The sequence below is a fragment of the Clarias gariepinus genome, chromosome 27 (genome assembly GCF_024256425.1).
Source record: "Clarias gariepinus isolate MV-2021 ecotype Netherlands chromosome 27, CGAR_prim_01v2, whole genome shotgun sequence".
NCBI lineage: Eukaryota > Metazoa > Chordata > Actinopteri > Siluriformes > Clariidae > Clarias > Clarias gariepinus.
Window position 1 is genome coordinate 22,720,456 of NC_071126.1, and position 23,183 is coordinate 22,743,638.

Below are 23,183 nucleotides of genomic sequence, written 5' to 3' on the forward strand. Positions count from 1 at the left end.
TCAGTTGAGAAAAAAGAAAAATATATAATTAGATGTTGATATACTGCTACTCTGAAGTGGAATTTGCAACATTGTGCCAAGGTTATTTGCTCAACCTTATCCCAATCTCATGTTATTAATGGACTTCTATCACAACTGATCTAATGCCAATGGTTTTCCAACATCATGACATTGCCACAATGGTGTAATAACAGAAAAGTGCTTCTGCAAGTCAACCTGGAAGCTAATTACAAGGCTTGAGTCTTAAAAAGTCTGACTGTTTCTATAATCACAAAGCCTTAAACAGGAAGTAAGGTGACAAGTAGAACCAATCACATTACTTGGCATGCAGTGAGGCAGTGATAGCTTACACACATGATGAAGAGCAGCAGACCAACATTCAGATAAAGCAAACTTGAGACATCTGCTTTAATAATTTTTTGCTGTCAAAGTGTAGCAAGCATCGGCTGATTGACTTGAATATTAAAATGGTTTATAAGGAATAATAATGGTATTTTTATTTTTATTGACTTTTCTATTTTTCTTCTTACCCAATTCCCTGTGCAACACACACACACACACACACACACACACACACACACATACATACATACATATATATATATATATATATATATATATATACTGTATGTATGTGTATGTATGTATGTATGTATGTATGTATATATATATATATATACACACAAGGTGACACAAAATAATGGGAATTTTTGAAAAGCCTTTGATAGCCATTAGCAGGTGGTAGCACTGCGGGTTGGTGACATTTAGCAAGTAAACACTCCGTCATTTTAGTAATCATGGATCAGTGGAACGGGCAATCAACTTATTTCTTTTATCACTTCTAGTTTTATTGGATTGTAAAAAAGTTTCCATTTTTTTGTGTCACCTTGTGTGTGTGTATACAGCATAGTGCAGGGCTACTGCACAGGACTTTCAGCTTCCCCAGAGACATGTAAACGTGTGAAACCCTCCAACTGCATCTTTTGAAACACAAGGGGGACGACATAACACACTTGGGGTCACTTAAATCCAACCTTATTACAGTTGGTAAAGATTTCCACATTTCAGTTCAACAAAACTCACTTCAATATAAAGCCAATAGCTCTATTTAAAATGTTACACAATATTTTCTCAGTAAATTCTTTAAATCAGTATTTTCTTCCAATTATATATAAATTTCTATTTTAATCTTAATTTAAAAACAATCAGGATTATTGATAATGTCATGAAGGCAAGAGCTCCAGCCCTAGAAACAGAAAGCCAGAACAGCACACGCATCTGATCAGTACAGCTGTCACCTGTATGGGGAAATAAATAAATACATAAATAAATTAGGTGTTGAGATATTTAATGTAGATTAATGTATTATGATGTAGAACATTTGTTATTGACATGAAATAAATTACAGTGAAATTAATAAAAATAAATAAATAAATAAAAATAAATTTAATAATAGAATAATTGAACCTTTTTCATCTCTGCTGTTTGAACCCTGGTGTGTAACAGAGTGTGTGTTCTTGTTAAGTGTTCCAGGTGTAGGACAGGGTTTCATCTCTTCACCTTTACAAATAAATTGGAAAAGCAGCGAATAAACAGAAATGATACTAAATATGAATAATGTGAAATATTCAACATTTAATGCACATGTACACATAATTCTGGTTAAAGTGTTGATCTGGAATTAGCAGGTTATCAGAGTAAAACTGTTTACCTTCAAACTGCAGACGTGTTCCAGATGTGAACTTTTGTATACTTCCCTCTAATTCCCCACAGAAATATTCTCCTCCATCATCTTCTCTCGTTTCATTAATGTTAAGATCAAACTTTTGGTCCTCTACAGTAACACTGATGCGACTATCATTAAATCCCTCATCAAAACTGTAACTATTTTTCCCATTATGTCTCACCAGAAACTGAGGCACATTTTCAAATTTCAGTCTGTACCAAAGTAAAAAATATTTGTTTTTGACCCCGCTAATGTTACACTCTATAGTTATGGCCTCTCCACTTTTTACTGTTTTTAAATGAAGCTCCTTGATCCCAGAAGTTTGTACTGTAAAAAAGTGTTCAATGTTTTAAATTTAATTATGTCAATAAATAAGATGAAAAATGTAAAATGACTATTATACATTAAAGTTTAAAATGTTCCTCACCAGTTGTGCAGAGACAAAGCAGAGAGTTAAGAGCCACAAAGAGTGTGATCATCGTTCCTGTTTAGACAAAGTGATAGTGAGGTAATGAACTGTGTTCAGTAGAAAACCAGGTCCAGACTCACGCCTGATTGGATGTTTTGAAGCTGTGGACTGATTTGATTGGTCCATTAGCTGTAATGAGATGTGAAGCTCACAGTGAATTCTTGTCTATTCTGATGCTGTGATGAGTCACATGACTTTACAGATATGATCTACTGGAGCTCTATCAGTCCTGTGTGCTGGAACCTCTCTGATAGAAGAAGTCTAATGAAGTGAAGATATATCATCCTCAAAGGGGAATAATGTGTAATTCTGCCGTTCTTTCACTAATCATTTGTCTAAAGTAGAAACTGGAGTAAGCCTATATACAGAGTTTTATATAAGCTTGGGGGAAAAGCTCCTCAGTGGTAATTAAGATGTAAACATTAGAACGGTTTACCGCAGAAAAGGTTTTAAAAATAGAAATTTATTAAAAATAGCACATTTCTTTTTAGACAGCACGGTGTTGTAGTGGTTAGCACTGTCGCCTTGCATCTCCAGGGTCCGGGTTCGATTCCTGGCCAGACTCGATTCCCGTCTCTGTGTGCATGGAGTTTGCATGTTCTCCCCGTGTTTGGTGGGTTTCCTCCCACATTCCAAAGACATGTAGGTTAGGTTAATTGACTTTCCTTAATTTCCCGTAGTGTGTGAATAAGTGTATTTATGTGTGTGTGAGCCCTGCGATAGATTGGCACCCTGTCCAGGGTGTACCCCACCTTGTGCCCTAAGCTTCCTGGGATAGACTCCAGGATCCTGAATACAGGATAAAGCTGTATAGACGATGAGTGAGTGAGTGAGTGAGAAAGATATTTCTTTTTTTTAAATGCATACAGCAGTTAATAGGAAAGTGTATACTATAGTAAATTAATATGTTGCCTTTACATTCAATTAAAAAAATAAAAAGAAAAGATTTTGATTTTATACACAGACTAGAGTTCCTACACAACTGTAGTTGACAATTGATCATTAAATTTCAGTTTCATAGTCATTTGCCGTATAAATAGTAACAGTAATTAAGTAGTTCATTATTTCTGACATATACATAAATTAAGATAGTTTAACATGTTTTGCTTGTTGAAAGTAAGCCCTCGTGAAAACAAGCGTAGATTTATAAGAGTGGCCTCAATTGTTAAGCCCTAGTGTGAGAACACCCTTAACACACGTGTAGAAGTGTTATTGACTGCAGCAGCGCTCTCTCACATCATGTAGTTGTTTAAGTTAAACAGAAATAACATTGTGGTTTATGAGATTCTAAGACTGAGTGTTTAATCACCAGCTCACACCAGCAGTCATTTAAAAGGCCAGATGTCTCTGTTAGAATGTCCAGGACTTTGTTGATGGGGTATTGATGGACTGCAATTTGCTAGACATTAGCCTGGGCTTTCAGTAACGTAGCTTACTGTGTTTGAATCAGTACCACATTAGACTAGTTTCTTTGTCTAAGAAGAACAAGCAGAATCCATCCACTAACAACAAAACTCCAACTCATTTGCATTAAAATGGTTAATAATCAGTTTATTTGGTGTGTTGAGTGAAGGATGTTTAGACATTCTTTCTCCATCATTAGTGATAACTGGTTTTTATTAGTAACATACTGACGGAGAAGATATTATTGAAGGAGAGCATCCAGACTTCAGAGAGGGTTAGAGAGCGTGAAAGTAGCATTATTTCTATAGTTTCTCCCTATTGTCATCTTAAGCAGTTTTTTCTTTGTCACTCATTACTGAAGTCTCTCAATAATTAAATTCACTCACTCACTAATTTTCTATACACTTTATTCTGTATTCAGGGTCACTATTCCAGGAGGCTTAGGGCACAAGGCAGGGTAGACCCTGGACAGAGTGCCAATCAATTGCAGGGCACACACACTCACTCACACACACATTTACACACTACAGGCAATTTAGGAATGCCTAATCTGCAGGTCTTTGGACTATAAAGGAAACTGAAGTATCTGGAGGAAACCCACTGAGCCAACTCCATGCACACAGATACGGGGATCAAGTCTGGCCGAGAATGGAACCCAGACCCTGGAGGTGCAAGGCGACACTGCTAACCACTACACCACCGTGCCAAGAAGAAATTCAATTCAAACCTAATTTTATTTAATTTAATTGAACTTCACTATTACTTGTGCCAAGTTGTCAGATGGTGGTGACCTCTCGATGAGAGCAGCCGAAAGACTAACAACAACTTCAGTTATTGATGTAATGAAATAAAAGAATATCTATCTATCTATCTATCTATCTATCTATCTATCTATCTATCTATCTATCTATCTATCAGCACAATGAATGAGTAAATTAAAATGAAAACATACTTCACATACATCACCCCTACAGTAGATTCATACTTCATCCAGTTCATTACACTGAACTTGAAAGGAATGTTCAAATTCAAATTCGAATTTTATTTGTCACATACACAAACATACACAGTACGAAATGTAGTGAAATGCATTATACGACTGCCATTGACCCTAAAAGAGAATTAAAGTTTACAAATAAGAAATAAATATGAATAAAAGAAATACGATAGAAATTAAATAAAAAAAAAATTAGACTAGGAAAAATAGAACTAAAAATAGAAATAGAAATATGATGTACAAAAATAGAAATATACTGTACAAATTGAAATATACTGTACTGTGTGTGCAAATATGCATAGAACAAAGTGTCTTAGTGCAGAGGTTATTAAAGTGTCTTTGTGCACTGGTCCAGGATGTAAACGTAAAACTGTAAAATGTAGTGTAGTTGTGAAGGTAGGTGTGCAAAGTTATTAAAGTGTCTTTGTGCAATGGTCCAGGATGTAAACGTACGACATGTAGTGTATATATGAAGGAAGGTGAGCGTGTAATTGTCCATAGTGTTCATGGATGTAAGAAGATTGATAGATTTGATCAATTATGAAAAGATTGTTAGTTCTGCATAGTGGTGTGGTTGTGGTTGAGAGACCTTATCGCCTGCGGGAAGAAGCTCCTCCTCAGTCTCTCTGTGTTGGCCTTCAAGGAGCGGAATCGCTTCCCAGACCGCAACAGAGTAAACAGTCCGTTATTGGGGTGGCTGAGGTCCTTCACGATCTTCCTGGCCTTGGTCAAGCACCGCTTGTTGTAGATCGAGTGCAGGTCAGGGAGCTCGATGCGGATGATGCGCTCAGCTGATCGCACCACCCTCTGTAGAGCTCGTCTGTCCTGCATGGTGCTGTTCCCGAACCAGGTCGTGATATTTCCCGTCAGGATGCTCTATGGTGCAGGAGTAAAAATTCCTGAGCACCTTGGAGGGCAGTCTAAAGTCTCTCAAGCGTCTGAGGTGGTAGAGACGCTGCCGGGCCTTTTTTACCACGGTGTTGATGTGACAGGACCATGACAGGTCCTGCGTGATGTGAACACCGAGGTATCTGAAGCTGTCCACTCTCTCCACTGGGCTCCTGTTAATGACGGGGGTCTGGTAGTTCCTCACCTGCTTTGTACTAAAGTCCACTATCAGCTCCTTTGTCTTACTGACGTTCAGGAGGAGATTGTTTCTCTGGCACCAGTTCTCCAGATTTCCAACCTCCTCCAGGTAGGCCGTCTCATCGTTGTTCGTGATCAGGCCCACCACGACAGTGTCGTCAGCAAACTTGATGATGGTGGTGGAGCTGGTAGTGGCCACGCAGTCGTGGGTGTACAGAGAGTACAGCAGGGGGCTCAGAACACAACCCTGGGGGGCTCCAGTGCTGAGAGTGAGGGAGGCTGAGACATGTCCGCCCATCCTTACTGCCTGTGGTCTGCCAGTCAGAAAATTGGAGATCCACTGACACATTGATGAGCTGAGTCCCAGGTGCTCCAGCTTGGTGGTAAGTGTGGAGGGAATTATGGTATTAAATGCAGAACTGTAGTCGATGAAGAGCATTTTCACATAATTCCCCCTCCGAGTGTCCAGGTGAGTGAGAGATGTATGGAGGAGATGAGAGATTGCATCGTCCGTGGAACGGTTTGGACGATAAGCGAACTGTAGTGGGTCTAGTGTGTCTGGTAGTGAAGAGATGATGAAGTCTCTGACCAGGCGTTCAAAGCACTTCATCACTACTGAGGTAAGAGCTACAGGGCGATAATCATTGAGGGAAGCAGGATGAGGTTTCTTTGGGACAGGAACAATGATGGACTCTTTGAAGCATGTGGGGATCACCGACTGAGATAAAGAGATGTTGAATATCTCAGTGAACACAGGTGCTAGCTGGTCTGCGCAGGCTCTGAGAATACGGCCTGAGATGCCGTCTGGTCCTGCTGTTAAGGTCAACACCAGCATCACTTTTCGTTTTGTATCCTCTGACTCTAATTATTTGTGATGACTGAGATGTTTTGGCCAAGAGGGACTTCCCATAGTACATCCTGGTGCCATCTCTTCTTCAGGCTGGTGACTAATATGCACGCAGTCATCCACAGTGTAAAAGAAAACATGATTATCAGACCACCATTGTGGCGTTCATTGATGGACAGGGTCCACAGATGGTCCACAGAAGAAGGCCCAAAGTTATGGAACAAACTTTCATTTTTCAATATTTCTTTGAGCACTTAATCTCAGTGTGTAAAATTAGACTGAAAACTAATTTTTTTTTTTTTTTTTTTTTTCCTTTAGTGAAGCTGTAGATGTGGAGGGTTCATGGGCATGCAGCCTTGCATTTTTTTCAATTACTCCTTCTATGTACTAAATGTTTACTTCAAGTGGTTGTTGTTCAATGTGGTTTTACATGTTACTGAATTATGGGGTGCACATGTGTACAGGTTTACTTTTTGGATAAAAAATCACTACATACTGAAATCTATAGCGTTTTATTTTTTTGTTTGCGTCTTTGTAGGTCATGTGTTTGTTTACAGAAATTGGCGAGAACCACGCATTTATTACTTAGCTCTGATAAATAAAAACATAAAACTGAAGGATGGTGTACTTTCTTTCCCCCCGTGACTGTGGTGTGTTTTTTTTAGAGCCTTAAATGGAACAGATTAGAACACATTACATGGAAATAAAATGTACTGGCTGCGCATGTGATGATAATTGTATGTTCTAGTATTTAGATTATTAGAAGAAACTTTCTGAGAATTTAATCATGTTCGAAACCTTAACGGTAGGAGGGGACGACTGCAGAATTTCCTGTTAATGTGAAATAGGAAGTAGCAGTATGAAGAAAGTGCTATTAAGTAGTTGCTATAGTGAAATGAGGAGCAGGTTAACTGCCATGTTGCTTGTTTTAATTTCTGTACTTTTTCCATCATTTCACACAATGCACACATTTCACTGTTTAGGAGGTGCATTTTTGTTTTAATTTTAATTTTCTTGATAGGTGTAATATACCTAACCTTCCACTTCTGTGTTCAATTTCCTTTAGAAGTTATCCACCACTTGATAAGTTAGATTTTTTTTTATTTATTTAAGAACACTTACTATACTGCTAATTCTGTACAGGGTTGTGGGAGACCTGGAGAAACTCAGGGCACAAGGCATGGTACGCCCTGAATGGGATGCCAATCCATCACTGGACACACAACCACACACACACACACACACACACACACACAGTTGACTTTCAACTCTAATAATCAACTGTTGCCTTTTTTTTCATCTTACAATTAGGTAGAATGACAGCATTGGCATTGATCTGAGGAGAATAAAGCAAAGTTTCAACTGGGTATACAGTACTACTATATAACAAGCTCATAAGTGGAGCTCAATTCAGGACACTTAGTCCTGCTTGACTCTACAGTATATTGTCTCTACATACGTCTCAAAGCGTACTGGATTAGAACTGCACTTCCTGGAGTTGCCCAGACAAGGATGGGTTCCCTATTGGAAGCCGTTCCACTGAAAGTTTAGTCCTTATGGGGTCTCAGGAAGGTTTTTCTTGGCACCATCACTTCACCATTAGGAGGATTTTTTTTTGTCTAACAGCATTCATCAATTCTGATGGCTCACCTCTCAAGTTAGCCAGATTTTCAGCTCTGGGTTTTGGTTGGATTGTGTCAGTGTGATCTTGTAAGCTTTTCACGAACATCATATGGTTTTATATGGTAAACTTATGGTATCTATATTATTTTTTTACAGCAGAATCCAAGACTCCTGAGCCTCTCTTTATAGACACAACACAAAGAGTCACTGTGACTGACGTCCCTGCACAGGAAGATACTGGCTACATGTGCACACTTACTCATGAGAAAAGCTGAAGTTTATTTACAGAATGTCAACACTCATTGTGTCTAAGTGATAAACTTTATTATGCTTTAAATCATTATCTCACTTAAAGGTTTGTAAATAGTGGAATGTTTGCGCAGTTATGACATTTCTATGATTACCACAGTTCCGAAAACTGGGCTTGATGTGGCTCTAACTTGCTGTAACATCATTAGCTAAGCCACAGCAATGGACCTATAAAGACAGAGCTAAGGCAAAATGCCATATGGATGTGGAACAGTCAGGCCCCAGATAATGAGTAAATTAAAAACAGCTCTATGGTGTGCTGGGGGTTGCAGATCCATACCCAGAGACCTGAGATAACCAAAGTGCTTTGTATGCTAGATATGTACATCTGCCCGATTGCCAGCTACGTGGATTACCAACAGAGGCAATAAGAGATGGATCTTGATTGACATGGCAACTATCCCAACCTGTCGCAAAGTCCTCAAGACTGCTATGAGAGACTGCATGAAGACTGAGATGCAGCTTTAGTGCTTGGACAGCAGCATTTTTGCATCTTTTAAGGTAACTTCTTCTCACCACTACTGTTCTGAATAGCATTAATTTTGCTGATTTGGTCATTATTATGCTGAACGACAATCTCCTGTTTTCCACAAGGATCACAGAGTGAGCCACCTGCTATGAACAGATGACCCAAAGATCTTTGTAAAGGCCCAGATAGCACACACACGTCGTGGAGATGTCTATGCGACGTCATCTTTTTTATCTGGCAGATGTCTGGCAGAGGACGTTTGCTCATCTGGCAGATGTCGCCGAGACGTGGCAGATGTTAGAACAACGCTTAGCCTACGTATTTAAGACATAAATAAATTAAAAAGTCCCTGATCCGCTTTACACGATGTTAATTAGATGCTCATACATCTGCCAAATGTCTGATTCATGTCGGATAGACGTCGTTTTATTAAAACACCCCCGTCCCATTATTTTAATTAAATACCCTTGGTTAATTATAATTAACCATGGTCAACAGAATTCTGTGAAGAAAGGAAGCATAAAACAAACAGGATAAAACTGAGATTTTTATTTTATATTTAATAAAAACCCTGTTTTACACCAGCAGCAACTTACAAATGAGGTCTCAATTTGAAAATATGTACAAAACATAAAACACCACAAATAAGTATTAATCAAAAAAAAAAAATTAAACACCAACAGAAACGTTTTGTACTTTATAACTGTACGTTATGACTTTTAAATATGACCGTTAGAGACGGTTGGTCAGGAAACTCCTGAAGTCAGATGCAGACAGGACACTTTCACTCACAAACTCCTGTGAAAAAATACAGAGATAGATTTAATTAAAATCCATGATACTTAATTTATCAAATGAACAATATTTATACTTTCTTCCTCTCCCTTCACAACTCATGAGAACAGACCGAAACCAGAACCGAACTGCAGATTGAGCACGCGCATATAACCGTCGGTATTTAAAGTGTGATTAGTACCAGCAATAACAGAACCCCTGTTGAGAATAATTAATTCTTCACTAAGCATTGGTTACGTTCCAAAATCTTTTAAATTAGCAGTTATCAAACCAATAATTAAGAAACCTGACCTCTACCCCTGTCAGCTGTCCAGTTACAGGCCAATATCAAACCTCCCCTTTATCTCTAAGATTCTGGAAAAGATAGTAGCGGAGCAGCTATGCTCATATCTACATAGAAATGGCATACATTAACTGTATCAGTCAGGATTTAGGCCTCATCACAGTACATAGACATAGCACTCGTTAAAGTAGTAAATGACATCCTATTGGCCTCTGATCAGGGTTGGGTAACTATGCTTGTATTACTCGACCTCAGTGCAGCTTTTGACACCGTTGATCATAGTATTCTTATTCACATATTAGAAAATGTAGTAGGAATTAAGGGTACAGCCCTCTCCTGGCTCAGATCCTATCTGACCCATCGTTATCAGTATGTAGACTTAAATAGTGATTATTCAGCATGTTCTCTAGTAATTATGGGGCCAGGGGTAGCTCAGTGGTTAAGGCATTGGACTATAGTTCAGAAGATCCCAGGTTCAAACCCCACAACCACCAAGTTGCCACTGTTGGGCCCTTGAGCAAGGCCCTTAACCTTCAATTGCTCATATGTGTAATGAGATACAAAAATGTAAGTCGCTCTGGATAAGAGAGTCTGCCAAATGCCTAAATGTCTGCCAAATGCCTAAATGTTCTCTAGTGGGGTTTGGCGTTCCGCAGGGTTCAGTTTTAGGTCCACTGCTTTTTTCCCTTTACATGCTTCCTCTGGGCAACATAATCTGTAAGCATGGTATTAGTTTTTATTGTTATGCTGACGATACACAGTTATATGTCTCAGCAAAACCTGATGAGAAAAAACAGCTTACTAAAATTGAGCAATGTGTGCAGGACATAAAAATTTGGATGCTAATTAACTTCCTTCTGCTAAATCCGGATAAGACAGAAGTTCTAGTCATAGGACCGCATATAGCTAGGAGTAAAATTTTAGATCACACCGTAACTTTAGATGGCCTTTCTGTTCCATCAAATGCAACAGTAAAAGACCTTGGTGTGATTATTGATTCCAGCCTTTTATTTGAAGCTCATGTAGATAATATTACCAGGATAGCATTCTTTCACCTCAGAAATATTGCCAGGATAAGAAATTTATTGTCGCTAAACGATGCAGAAAAACTAGTTCATGCTTTTATTACCTCTAGGTTGGACTATTGTAATGCCTTACTGTCTGGTTGTTCAGCTAGATGCATAAATAAGCTTCAGCTAGTCCAGAATGCAGCAGCAAGAGTCCTCACTAGAAACCAGAAGATATGAGCACATCACCCCTATCTTATCTTCACTCCATTGGCTCCCTGTGAAATTTCGCATTGATTTTAAAATACTACTCTTGACATATAAAGCATTAAATGGTCTCACGCCGCAGTACCTGAGCGAACTGCTAGTGTCTCACGATCCGCCACGCCTACTTCGATCAAGGGATGCAGGCTGCTTGTCAGTACCGCGTATTATGAAAAATACAGCTGGGGGCAGAGCTTTTTCTTACAAAGCCCCAAAATTATGGAATAGTCTTCCAAATAGTATTCGGGACTCAGACACAGTCTCAGTGTTTAAGTCCAGGCTAAAAACCTATTTGTTTAGCCAAGCATTTTTATAAATAGATTTGCCATAGGTAAAGGAGCAGTTCTGGGGGACTCATGGACGTAGAGTATTATGGTGAACTGGTATGTTTAGATGCTGTCTTCCTCACTCTCATTGATCACTCAGGTTTGCTGACGGTGAGGTGATTGTTTGCTTTACATCTCAGGAAGCCCTCATGTTTGTGTTTCCTTCTGGCTCACCCTTTTAGTTATGCTGTCATAGTTAGTTCTGCCGGAGTCTCTGCTTGCACTCTACAGTTAATATACATTCACATTATACATTGTGTGACTGTGACCATACCTAACTGCCATCTCTCCTCTTCTTCTCTTCCCCCCCTTCTTCTCTTTCCTCTCTCCTCCTGTCTCCCCCTTTCACTCTTTCTCTCTCTCTGTCGAGCTACACATGTCGTTCCTGAGCTGCCAGTGAGCCAGACTCCTTCTGCCCTCCGGACCTGTCTGACCCATCCTGGTGCCCCGCTTCTGGCTGAAGATCTCGTCGCATGGATGCCCCGTGTGTCTCTCTGGGATGCGTCTGGTGTCTGGGGATGATTCTCTCTACCTAGAAAATGGTTCTGGCCTTGACTGGTGTTGGCAACTGTTTCTCTGGGGACTTGACAGTTCGATAGTTCAGGACTGGAACTTCTTACAAGTCTACCTGGGTCTTCAATAACTACCTGGACTCCATATTAACATCAATTAACATCAGCTATTATAGCTGAACTGCCTCCCACCCTACACACTGTATAAATGCAGATCATTTACTGCTTTCTGTTTCACCCAAATGAGGATGGGTTCCCTGTTGAGTCTGGTTCCTCTCAAGCTTTCTTCCTATTACCATCTCAGGGAGTTTTTCCTTGCCACTGTCGCCCTCGGCTTGCTCACCAGGGACAAACTCACCATTTTGATTCATACAAATTCACATTTCATACAAACTTAGATAATTATTTGGACTGTGTAAAGCTGCTTTGCTAAAAGCGCTATACAAATAAAATTGAATTGAATTGAATTGAATAAAAAATACAAGAAATAGCTTAAACCAAAATAACAGGACAATTGTCACCTGCTGTTTAGCGATTTTTAATTTTTCAGTATTTCGTTTCTATTTAGAAAGATGGGAATTAATTTCTGCTTACCTTTTCCACACACCCGCCAAACATTTGTCTTCTCAACTACTAGTTCAGAAGCTCCTCCTCAGTCTCTCTGTGTTGACCTTCAGGGAGTGGAATCACTTTCCTGACCTCAACAGAGAAAACAGTCCATTGTTGGGATGGCTGAGGTCCTTCACAATCTTCCTGGCCTTGGTCCAGCAGCACCTGCTGTAGATTGAGTGCAGGTCAGGGAGCTCGGTGCAGATGGTTCACTCTGCTGATTGAACCACCCTCTGTAGAGCTTGTCTGTCCTGCATGGTGCTGTTCCCGAACAAGGTTGTGATGTTTCTTGTCAGGATGCTCTCTGTGGTGCAGGAGTAAAAGTTCCTAAACACCTTGTAGGGCAGTCTGAAGTCTCTCAGGTGTCTGAGGTGGTAGAGATGCTGCTGGGCCTTTTTCACCACGATGTGACAGGACCATGACAGGTCCTGCGTGATGTGAACACCGAAGTATTTGAAGCTGTCCACTCTCTCCACTGGGCTCTCATTGATGATGGGGGTCAGGTAGTTTCTCTCCTGCTTAGTGCTGAAGTCCACTATCAACTCCTTTGTCTTACTGATGTTAAAAAGGTCCTCTGGCACTAGTTCTCCAGATTCTTAATTTCCTTCAGGTAGACCGTCTCCTTGTTATCAAAGATCAGGCCCACGACGTCGTCAGCAGACTTAATGATGGTGGTGGAGCTGGTAGTGGCCACACAGTCATACGTGTACAAAGAGTACAGCAGAAGGGCTCAGAACACAACCCTGGGAGGCTCCAGTGCTGAGAGTGATGGATGCTGAGACATGTACGCCCATTTTTACTGCCTGTGGTCTGCCAGTTAGGAAATTAGAGATCCACTGACACAGAGATGAGCTGAGTCCCAGGTGCTCCAGGTTGGTGGTGAGTGTGGAGGGAATTATGGTATTAAATAAAGAGCATTTTAACATAATTCCCCCTCCTGTCCAAGTGAGTAAGTGATGTGTGGAGGGGATGAGAGATGGCATAATCAGTAGAACAATTTGGACGGTAAGCGAACTGTAGTGGGTCCAATGTGTCCGGTAGTGAAGAAATGATGAAGTCCTTGACCAGCAGCTCAAAGCACTTCATCACTACTGAGGTGAGGGCTACAGGGCAATAGTCATTGAGAGAAGCAAGATGGGGAAGAGGAACAATGATGGACTACTGCAACACACTCCTGGCAGGCCTGTCTCTGTCCACGATTCGTCCTCTGCAACTGATCCAGAATGCAGCAGCACGTCTCATTTTTAACCTTCCCAAGTTCTCTCAGACCTCACCACTCCTCCACTCCCTGCACTGGCTTCCTGAAACTGCCCGCATCAAATTCAAAACGCTGATGCTTGCCTACAAAGCAAAAAATGGCCCAGCACCCATACCTCACCCATACCTCTGGGCCCTTACCTCTCTGCTCTAATCACACCACGCACTGCACCACGTTCTCTCCGATCCTCCAGAACTGCTCGCCTCATCCCACCATCTCTCAGGGATCGGGGGCGGCATTCATCCAGGCTCTTTTCTGTTCTGGCACCTAGGTGGTGGAATGAACTTCCTCTAGATGTCCGTACAGCAGAGACTTTGACTATCTTTAAACGACGACTCAAGACGCATCTGTTTCTCCAGTACTTGGACTAACCCCCCCACCCCACACACACAAAAAAAAACTCTTCCCAGTTGTGTTGCACTACTGACACTTAGTTATTAACCTAGTTAACTCAATGTAAGTATGTATCCAATGATGTAAACTTTAAAGCACTTTTTGTAAGTCGCTCTGGATAAGAGCGTCTGCCAAATGCCTAAATGTAAATGTAAATAGACTCTTTGAAGAATGTGGGGATTACCGACTGAGATAAAGAGTTGTTGAATATCTCAGTGAACACAGGTGCTAGCTGATCTGCGCAGGCTCTGAGAATACGACCTGAGATGCCGTCTGGTCCCGCTGCTTTTGGTGTTCACTCACTTGAAGGCTTTCCTCACGTCGTGCTCGGAGACGATGAACGCATTTCCGGTGCTGGCAGTGTCCACGACTTCTGGTTGGGAAACGTTCTGATAGTCATTTTCTGCATGGTATCATCCGCTGGTTTCCCAATAAATCCCACAACCGCTTCCGTAAACATGCTGACATCATTATCGGAGCTGTTTCTAAATATGTCCCAGTCTGCATCATCGAGTGCGTCTTGTAACGCGGCCTCCCTCTAAACCGGAAACTTCCTGTTTCAGCCTTTGTTTGTATTTTGGCATGAGAAAGATGGCGGCATGGTGGGATCTACCAAACAGTGGACGAGATTGTGCCTTGCAGCCGTCCTTGACTGTAGTGTAACAGTGGTCCAGTGTCCTTTCGCCCCTGGTGGGGCAGGTGATGTGCTGATAAAAGTTTGGCGCTGCGCGTTTGAGGTTGGCACTATTAAAGTCCCCCACCACAATAAGCGCAGCGACTACCGAGGTAGATAAAAAGGACGACACATGATGGACAGTAGTTTCAGGTTTGGTGTGCAGGAGCGTGTAAGTGGAACAACGCTCGCGCTGTTGCACCAGCTGCTGTTCACTATTGAGGACACGTCGCCTCCCCTTGACTTCCCCGAGTCCCGTGTCCTGTTCATGCGTTGAACCGAGAAGAACTCGGCCGGCTGGATGGCGTGGTCCGGCACCGCTGGGTTCAGCCATGTCTTGTTAAAGCAGAGGAGATTGCAGTCCCGAATGTCTCTCTGAAACTTTATCCTGGCCCTTAGGTCATCTAGCTTGTTCTCCAGTGACTGAACGTTGGCGAGCAGGATGCTAGGCAGATGTGTGCAGTGTGCACGGGTTCTCAGCCTGTTCCTGATGCTGGCACGTTTCCCTCGGGGCCGCCGCTTTGCTTCGCGTCCTTTGTTCTCCCTCAGGACCTACTCGGCCAGCTCGGATCCGGAGCTAAAAAATTTAAATTTTGAGTACATTGTATACCAATAGAACCCAATGTACTCAATCGTGGTTTGCCGGTTTTAAATGCTGAAAACTAACTTAAAAAACAAAAACAAAGAAAAGGGGGTCGGAGCAGACGTGACGGCAGCCGACCTCACCAGCGCCATCTTGGTGAGGTCAGCTGCCTTGGTGAGTACCGCATATATTATAGCTCATAGTCTTAGAAAAGGCCTAGTTAATCGGTGACAATCCAGAGCCCAGGCCAGGGAGCAGACAGACAGGCTAAACCAACCGTCTGCTAGCTGCATAGAGTCGTCACTCAGGGTTCACTCTATTGAGACTGTGTCTGTTCCCCGAGCTAAAAACAAATTTAGAAAGACTCAGAAAGTCTGTTTTAGTAATTTAATTAGCATAAAGACCACAAACTTGGATCAGACTGAATGCGCAGCCGGCACCTCTGATCTGAAGCTAGGACTGTTAAATATTAGATCTCTCGCATCTAAAGCAGTTATAGTTAATGGAATTATCACAGATCAGGAGTTTGATATACAGAAACCTGGATTAAACAGGACGAGTATGTAGCTCTAAATGAAGCTAGTCCTCCTGGATACAGCTACATACACCAGCCTCGGTTAACTGGTAGAGGAGGAGGCGTCGCAGTTATTCACAATGATAATTTGACTATTGTACAAAAACACGGACACAAATTTAATTCATTTGAAATTCTTTATAGTAACATAAGTGTATTTAACTATATTAAGTCAGCTCAGTCGATCCCGCTAATTGTCATTTACAGACCTCCAGGGCCGTACTCGGAATTTCTTAGTGAATTTGCAGATTTCCTCTCAAACCTAGTCGTTTCTGTAGACAAAGTGTTAATTGCTGGAGATTTTAATATTCATTTTGAAAACCCAGAAGACCCTCTGAGAACTGCATTTATGTCTATACTGGACTCGGTAGGAGTAAATCAGTGTGTAGTAGGACCCACTCATAAAGCAGGTCACACTTTAGATTTAATAATATTATTTGGATTAAGTATAAGAAATTTATTCACAATACCACTATCTGAAGTTATCTCAGATCACTATCTTGTCTCAATTCAAGTGTGTCACAATAATAATGTACACACAGCGCCGCGCTACCGTATGAAACGTACATTCACATCAACTACCAAACAGAGTTTTATCAGTAATCTCCCAGAGTTCCCAACTTCGATTAGATCACCGTCTGACCCCACAGAACTCGATCAGGCGACTGAATATTTAGAGTCGACATTTCGCTATACCCTAGATAATGTAGCTCCAGTCAAAAGAAAAATTATTAGAGATAAAAAACTTGCTCCCTGGTATAACGATCACACGCGCACTTTAAAACAGACCGCTCGGAAATTAGAACGTAAATGGCGTCAAACTAAATTACTAGTATTTCAAATAGCATGGAAGGAGAGCATCCTGAACTATAGAAAAGCTCTTAGTGTAGCTAGATCAACATATCTCTCCACTCTTATAGAAAATAACAAAAAATAATCCTAGATTCTTATTTAATGCTGTAGCCAAATTAACCAGAAATAAGACCACTGCAGAAATCTCCACAACAACATCATGCAATAGTGAGGACTTCATGAACTTTTTTAATAATAAAATTGTAAATATTAGGCATAAAATTGAGGTTTTGAAACCGAACAATGTAATTGATGCAGATGTTAATCTAGCCATGTCAGACCAGAACCTAGAATACTTTACTCCCCTTGAAGAGAATGAACTAATTTCACTCATCTCTTCTTCAAATTCATCAACCTGTATATTAGATCCTGTACCGACACATTTTCTTAAACAGATAGTACCAGCAATAACAGAACCCCTGTTGAGAATAATTAATTCTTCACTCAGCATTAGATATGTTCCAAAATCTTTTAAATTAGCAGTTATTAAACCAATAATTAAGAAACCTGACCTCGACCCCTGTCAGCTGTCCAGTTACAGACCAATATCAAACCTCCCCTTTATCTCTAAGATCCTGGAAAAGATAGTAGCGGAGCAGCTATGCTCATATATACATAGAAATGGCATACATGAACTGTATCAGTCAGGATTTAGGCCTCATCACAGTACAGAGACAGCGCTCGTTAAAGTAGTAAATGACATTCTATTGGCCTCTGATCAGGGTTGTGTAACTATGCTTGTATTACTTGACCTCAGTGCAGCTTTTGACACTGTTGATCACGCTATTCTTCTTCACAGATTAGAAAATGTAGTGGGAATTAAGGGTACAGCCCTCTCCTGGCTCAGATCCTATCTGACCCATCGTTATCAGTATGTAGACTTAAATGGTGATTATTCTGTATGTTCTCTAGTGGAGTTTGGCGTTCCGCAGGGTTCAGTTTTAGGTCCACTGCTTTTTTTCCCTTTACATGCTTCCTCTGGGCAACATAATCCGTAAGCATGGTATTAGTTTTCATTGTTATGCTGACGATACTCAGTTATATGTCTCAGCAAAACCTGATGAGAAAAAACAGCTTACTAAAATTGAGCAATGTGTGCAGGACATAAGAAATTGGATGCTAATTAACTTCCTTCTGCTAAATTCGGATAAGACAGAAGTTCTAGTCATAGGACCGCATACAGCTAGGAGTAAAATTTTAGATCACACCGTAACTTTAGATGGCCTTTCTGTTCCATCAAATGCAACAGTGAAAGGCCTTGGTGTGATTATTGATTCCAGCCTTTCATTTGAAGCACATGTAGATAATATTACCAGGATAGCATTCCTTTACCTCAGAAATATTGCCAGAATAAGAAATGTATTGTCGCTAAACGACGCAGAAAAACTAGTTCATGCTTTTATCACCTCTAGGTTGGACTATTGTAATGCCTTACTGTCTGGTTGTTCAGCTAGATGCATAAATAAGCTTCAGCTAGTCCAGAATGCAGCAGCAAGAGTCCTCACCAGAACCAGAAGATATGAGCACATCACCCCTATCTTATCTTCACTTCATTGGCTCCCTGTGAAATTTCGCATTGATTTTAAAATACTACTCTTGACATATAAAGCATTAATTGGTCTCGCGCCGCAGTACCTGAGCGAACTGCTAGTGTCTTACGATCCGCCACGCCTACTTCGATCAAAGGATGCAGGCTGCTTGTCAGTACCGCGTATTATGAAAAATACAGCTGGGGGCAGAGCTTTTTCTTACAAAGCCCCAAAGTTATGGAATAGTCTTCCAAATAGTGTTCGGGACTCAGACACAGTCTCAGTGTTTAAGTCCAGGCTAAAAACCTATTTATTTAGCCAAGCATTTTTATAAATAGATTTGCCATAGGTAAAGGAGCAGATCTGGGGGACTCATGGACGTAGAGTATTATGGTGAACTGGTATGTTTGGATGCTGTCTTCCTCACTCTCATTGATCACTCAGGTTTGCTGACGGTGAGGTGATTGTTTGCTTTACATGTCAGGAAGCCCTCATGTTTGTGTTTCCTTCTGGCTCTCCCTTTTAGTTATGCTGTCATAGTTAGTCCTGCCGGAGTCTCTGCTTGCACTCTACAGTTAATATACATTCACATTATACATTGTGTGACTGTGACCATACCTAACTGCCATCTCTCCTCTTCTTCTCTTTCCCCCCCTCTTTCTTTTTCCTCTCTCCTCCTGTCCCCCCCTTTCACTCTTTCTCTCTCTCTCTGTCGAGCTACACATGTCGTTCCTGATCTGCCAGTGATCCAGACTCCCTCTGCCCTCCGGACCTGTCTGACCCATCCTGGTGCCCCGCTTCTGGCTGAAGATCTCGTCACATGGATGCCCCGTGTGTCTCTCTGGGATGCGTCTGGTGTCTGGGGATGATTCTCTCTACCTAGAAAATGGTTCTGGCCTTGACTGGTGTTGGCAACTGTTTATCTGGGGACTTGACAGTTCGATAGTTCAGGACTGGAACTTCCTACAAGTCTAACTGGGTCTTCAATAACTACCTGGACTCCATATTAACATCAATTAACATCAGCTATTATAGCTGAACTGCCTCCCACCCTACACACTGTATAAATGCAGATCATTTACTGCTTTCTGTTTCACCCAAATGAGGATGGGTTCCCTGTTGAGTCTGGTTCCTCTCAAGGTTTCTTCCTATTACCATCTCAGGTAGTTTTTCCTTGCCACTGTCGCCCTCGGCTTGCTCACCAGGGACAAACTGACCATTTTGATTCATACAAATTCACATTTCATACAAACTTAAATAATTCTTTTGACTATGTAAAGCTGCTTTGCGGCAATGAAAATTGCTAAAAGCGCTATACAAATAAAATTGAATTGAATTGAATTGAATATTATGAACACTTCAGCAGGGGGTGGAGCTTTCCACAAGTCCATAAATGTAAATTGATATAACCAGGGAACGTCCCGCTACATGCTCAATGTCCTCACTGAGCGGTGGCCCTTTACTGGCAATGATTCGGTCTCACATGCAACAGCGCCCGGTAAACACACTCTTTACATCTCAGGAAGCCCTCATATCTGTGTTTCCTTCTGGCTCTCGCTTTTAGTTAAGTTGTCATAGTTATTCCTGCTGGAGTCTGTGCTTGCACTCTGCACTACATATACAATATGTACATGTACATTGTACATTCACCTTATACATTGTGTGACTTTAACCATATCTAAGTGTTTTCTCTTCTTCTCTTCTATCTCTTCTCTTCTCTCTATATTTCCCTATCAGCCTGTTGAGTTTGGTTCCTTTCAAGGTTTCTTCCTATTGTCATCTCAGGGAGTTTTTCCTTACCTTGCCTTGCTCATCAGGGACAATCTGATCATTCTGATTCATATACATTTACATTTCATTTAAACACAGATAATTTCTTTTTACTATGTAAACCTGCTTGTTGTTAAAATTGTTAAAAGTGCTAAACAAATAAAATTTTAATGAATTGAATTTAATAGTTTGTTAAGACTTCAAATAAACAACAAAGTGCAAGGTGACAATTTGGCCCACTGCTGTTTGCATTTTGAGTCTATTTTTTTAATTTATATTAATTTAAATCTTTTTTTGGCAGATACAACACTACACTGTTCTGTTATAAAGATGATGTCACAAAGATTTAGTTGTTGTGATAATCCCGCCCCCAGCCAGTGAGGTTCTTTGTTTTAGCCTAGGTTTTTGTGCTGCTATTAAACCAGTTTTTCTGTCTGAGGGCCGGTGCTCCTTTAAACAATTGCTCTGAACTAGTCCTGAAATTGCTTTAGTGGAAATGGGGTAATGGAGTTGCTTGACTTCCTCATCATAAATAGATGGCCAAAAATTTAAGTAAACTCTGGATGGAAATAAATGTTGTGACATTGCATAAGGTTGTGAAAACAATGAATAGTGAATGCATACCAAAATGTACAGTTAGCATGCACATTTTTGCCATACAGTGTATATATTACATTAACAGAGGAAATTGCAGTGCTCCCTGGGTCATCTTAGAGCAGCCCTTCAACCATCCTATGATGCACTGTCTTACCTTCACAATCACCATTATTCTGATTGCACACTCAATGTACCTGTCTATATAAAGCATTTTATCTCTGTGCGCTAACGCTAAAATGGCTCTGACTTTTTTTGTGTTTTTGTATTCTGGTATATTTCTTAATCTGATTTTATTTGTCTTTGCAAAAATAATTTTTTTTAATCTGCCTCTGTCATTGTTTCTCTTATCTAATAAAATACTTAGCTAAGAGCGAAAACAACAGATGTCCATGAGCTCCAGCTCAGAAAAGTCTTATACTTAATTTTTTTATATAAAATATATAATAAAACACTTTAAAATTTTTATATTCCCCCCCCTATATTTCTATTATTTGTAATATTTTTATTATGCCCTTATTTGTACAGTTTGTTTATTTTACTAGTTACATTATTTTCTTTCGTATTTCATTTCTTTTTATTAATATTTATTCTTTACATATAGTTTTTATTTTCTTTTTAAGGTCACCGGCGGTCGTACAAGCATTTCACTGCATATCGTACTGTGTATGACTGTGTATGTGACAAATAAAATTTGAATTTAAATACATTTTCAAAATCTATTTATTTAACATGAAGTACACATTATCAACCTGTCATCATCTATATTTAGCGAGCTTATCTTTAAATTTGAATATAGTTGATTTCATTTTTTTTTTAGTAATGTTTCCCCTGTCTGAATGTTTGTTACTTATGACAAGTAATTAAATCTTGTATGTAATAATTGAGGCGCACGCCGTGACAGCAGGTACACATCGTTGTCAGGGTATTTTTTTTATTTATTTATTTATTTATTGTAAACACCATATCATCTAATCATTTAACCATATCAAGGTAATCTAAAAAAGAATCTTCTTAAATTAGTTTTTTCTTCTACTTTATAAAACATTTTAATCTTGATTTAATTGAAACAATCCAGATTATTAGAAAAATAATGAAGGCAAGAACTCCAACTCTAGAAACAGACAGCCAGAACAGCACACGCATCTGATCAGTACAGCTGTCACCTGTATGAAAAAAACACTAAAAGCTGAAATCCGTTTAAAAATATTAAGCTTTTATTAAAATTTTAACAAGATTAATCAAAAAATATTTTACTTATGGAAAATCATTTTATAAAAGAGAAAAGAAGCATATTTTACCAAACATCTTATCTTTTGGACCCTGGTGTGTAACAGAGTGTGTGTTCTTGTTAAGTGTTCCAGGTGTAGGACAGGGTTTCATCTCTTCACCTTTACAAATAAATTGGAAAAGCAGCAAATAAACAGAAATTATACTAAATATGAATAATGTGAAATATTCAACATTTAATGCACATGTACACATAATTCTGGTTAAAGTGTTGATCTGGAATTAGCAGGTTATCAGAGTAAAACTGTTTACCTTCAAACTGCAGACGTGTTCCAGATGTGAACTTTAATTTATTTGTCTCTAATTCTGCACAGAAATAATTCCCTTCATCATCTTCTCTCATTTCATTAATTCTAAGGTCAAATTGATGGTCATTTACAGTAACACTGAAGCGGCTATCATTAAATCCCTCAGCAAATATGTAATTTTTTTGTCCGTACTGTCTTACAAAAAACTGAGGCATTTTTCCAAAACTTTGTCTGTACCAAGCAAAACTATTTTTGTCTTTGACCCCATTAATGTTACACAACATCGTTACATTTTCTCCAGGCTTTTCTATTTTTACATCGAACTTCTTGATGCCAGAAGAGTTTACTGTAAAATAAGTTTAATGAAGTCAGTAAATTAGTTACATATACAATTTTACTACAGTATTTAGATTAAAGTTTAAAATGTTCCTCACCAGTTGTGCAGAGACAAAGCAGAGAGTAAAGAGCCACAAAGAGTGTGATCATCGTTCCTGTTTAGACAAAGTGATAGTGAGGTAATGAACTTGTGTGTTCAGTAGAAAACCAGGTCCAGACTCACGCCTGATTGGATGTTTTGAAGCTGTGGACTGATTTGATTGGTCCATTAGCTGTAATGAGATGTGAAGCTCACAGTGAATTCTTGTCTATTCTGATGCTGTGATGAGTCACATGACTTTACAGATATGATCTACT

General features: G+C 39.9%; 1 protein-coding gene across 3 annotated transcripts; it reads right to left on the reverse strand.

Moving 5' to 3' along the window:
* Nucleotides 1-908: 908 nt before the first annotated feature.
* Nucleotides 909-23,132, reverse strand: LOC128514857 (uncharacterized). Of its 3 annotated transcripts, none has more exons than XM_053488752.1 (4): nucleotides 22,925-23,132; nucleotides 1,712-2,053; nucleotides 1,468-1,560; nucleotides 909-1,298 (listed from the first exon to the last, which is right to left on the reverse strand). In XM_053488752.1, the coding sequence occupies exons 1-4, from the start codon at nucleotides 22,974-22,976 to the stop codon at nucleotides 1,180-1,182; spliced, it is 606 nt and encodes a 201-aa protein (XP_053344727.1). In that variant the 5' UTR covers nucleotides 22,977-23,132; the 3' UTR covers nucleotides 909-1,179. The 3 variants fall into 3 exon arrangements, 2 of the variants coding, with proteins under 2 accessions (XP_053344727.1, XP_053344726.1); XM_053488751.1 differs by lacking the exon at nucleotides 22,925-23,132 and adding an exon at nucleotides 2,154-2,206; XR_008356571.1 differs by lacking the exons at nucleotides 909-1,298; nucleotides 1,468-1,560; nucleotides 1,712-2,053 and adding exons at nucleotides 21,995-22,118; nucleotides 22,254-22,343; nucleotides 22,495-22,836.
* Between the last annotated feature and the right edge of the window lie 51 nt (nucleotides 23,133-23,183).

What these genes read in the sequence shown, in the direction of transcription:
- LOC128514857 (XM_053488752.1), bottom strand. Translation starts at nt 22,976, where the DNA reads ATGATCACACTCTTTGTGGCTCTTTACTCTCTGCTTTGTCTCTGCACA. An exon ending in GCTTTGTCTCTGCACAACTG is followed by an intron (nt 2,054 to 22,924) that starts GTGAGGAACATT and finishes ACTTTTTTACAG; the next exon opens with TACAAACTTCTGGGATCAAG. An exon ending in AACACGTCTGCAGTTTGAAG is followed by an intron (nt 1,561 to 1,711) that starts GTAAACAGTTTT and finishes TTATTTGTAAAG; the next exon opens with GTGAAGAGATGAAACCCTGT.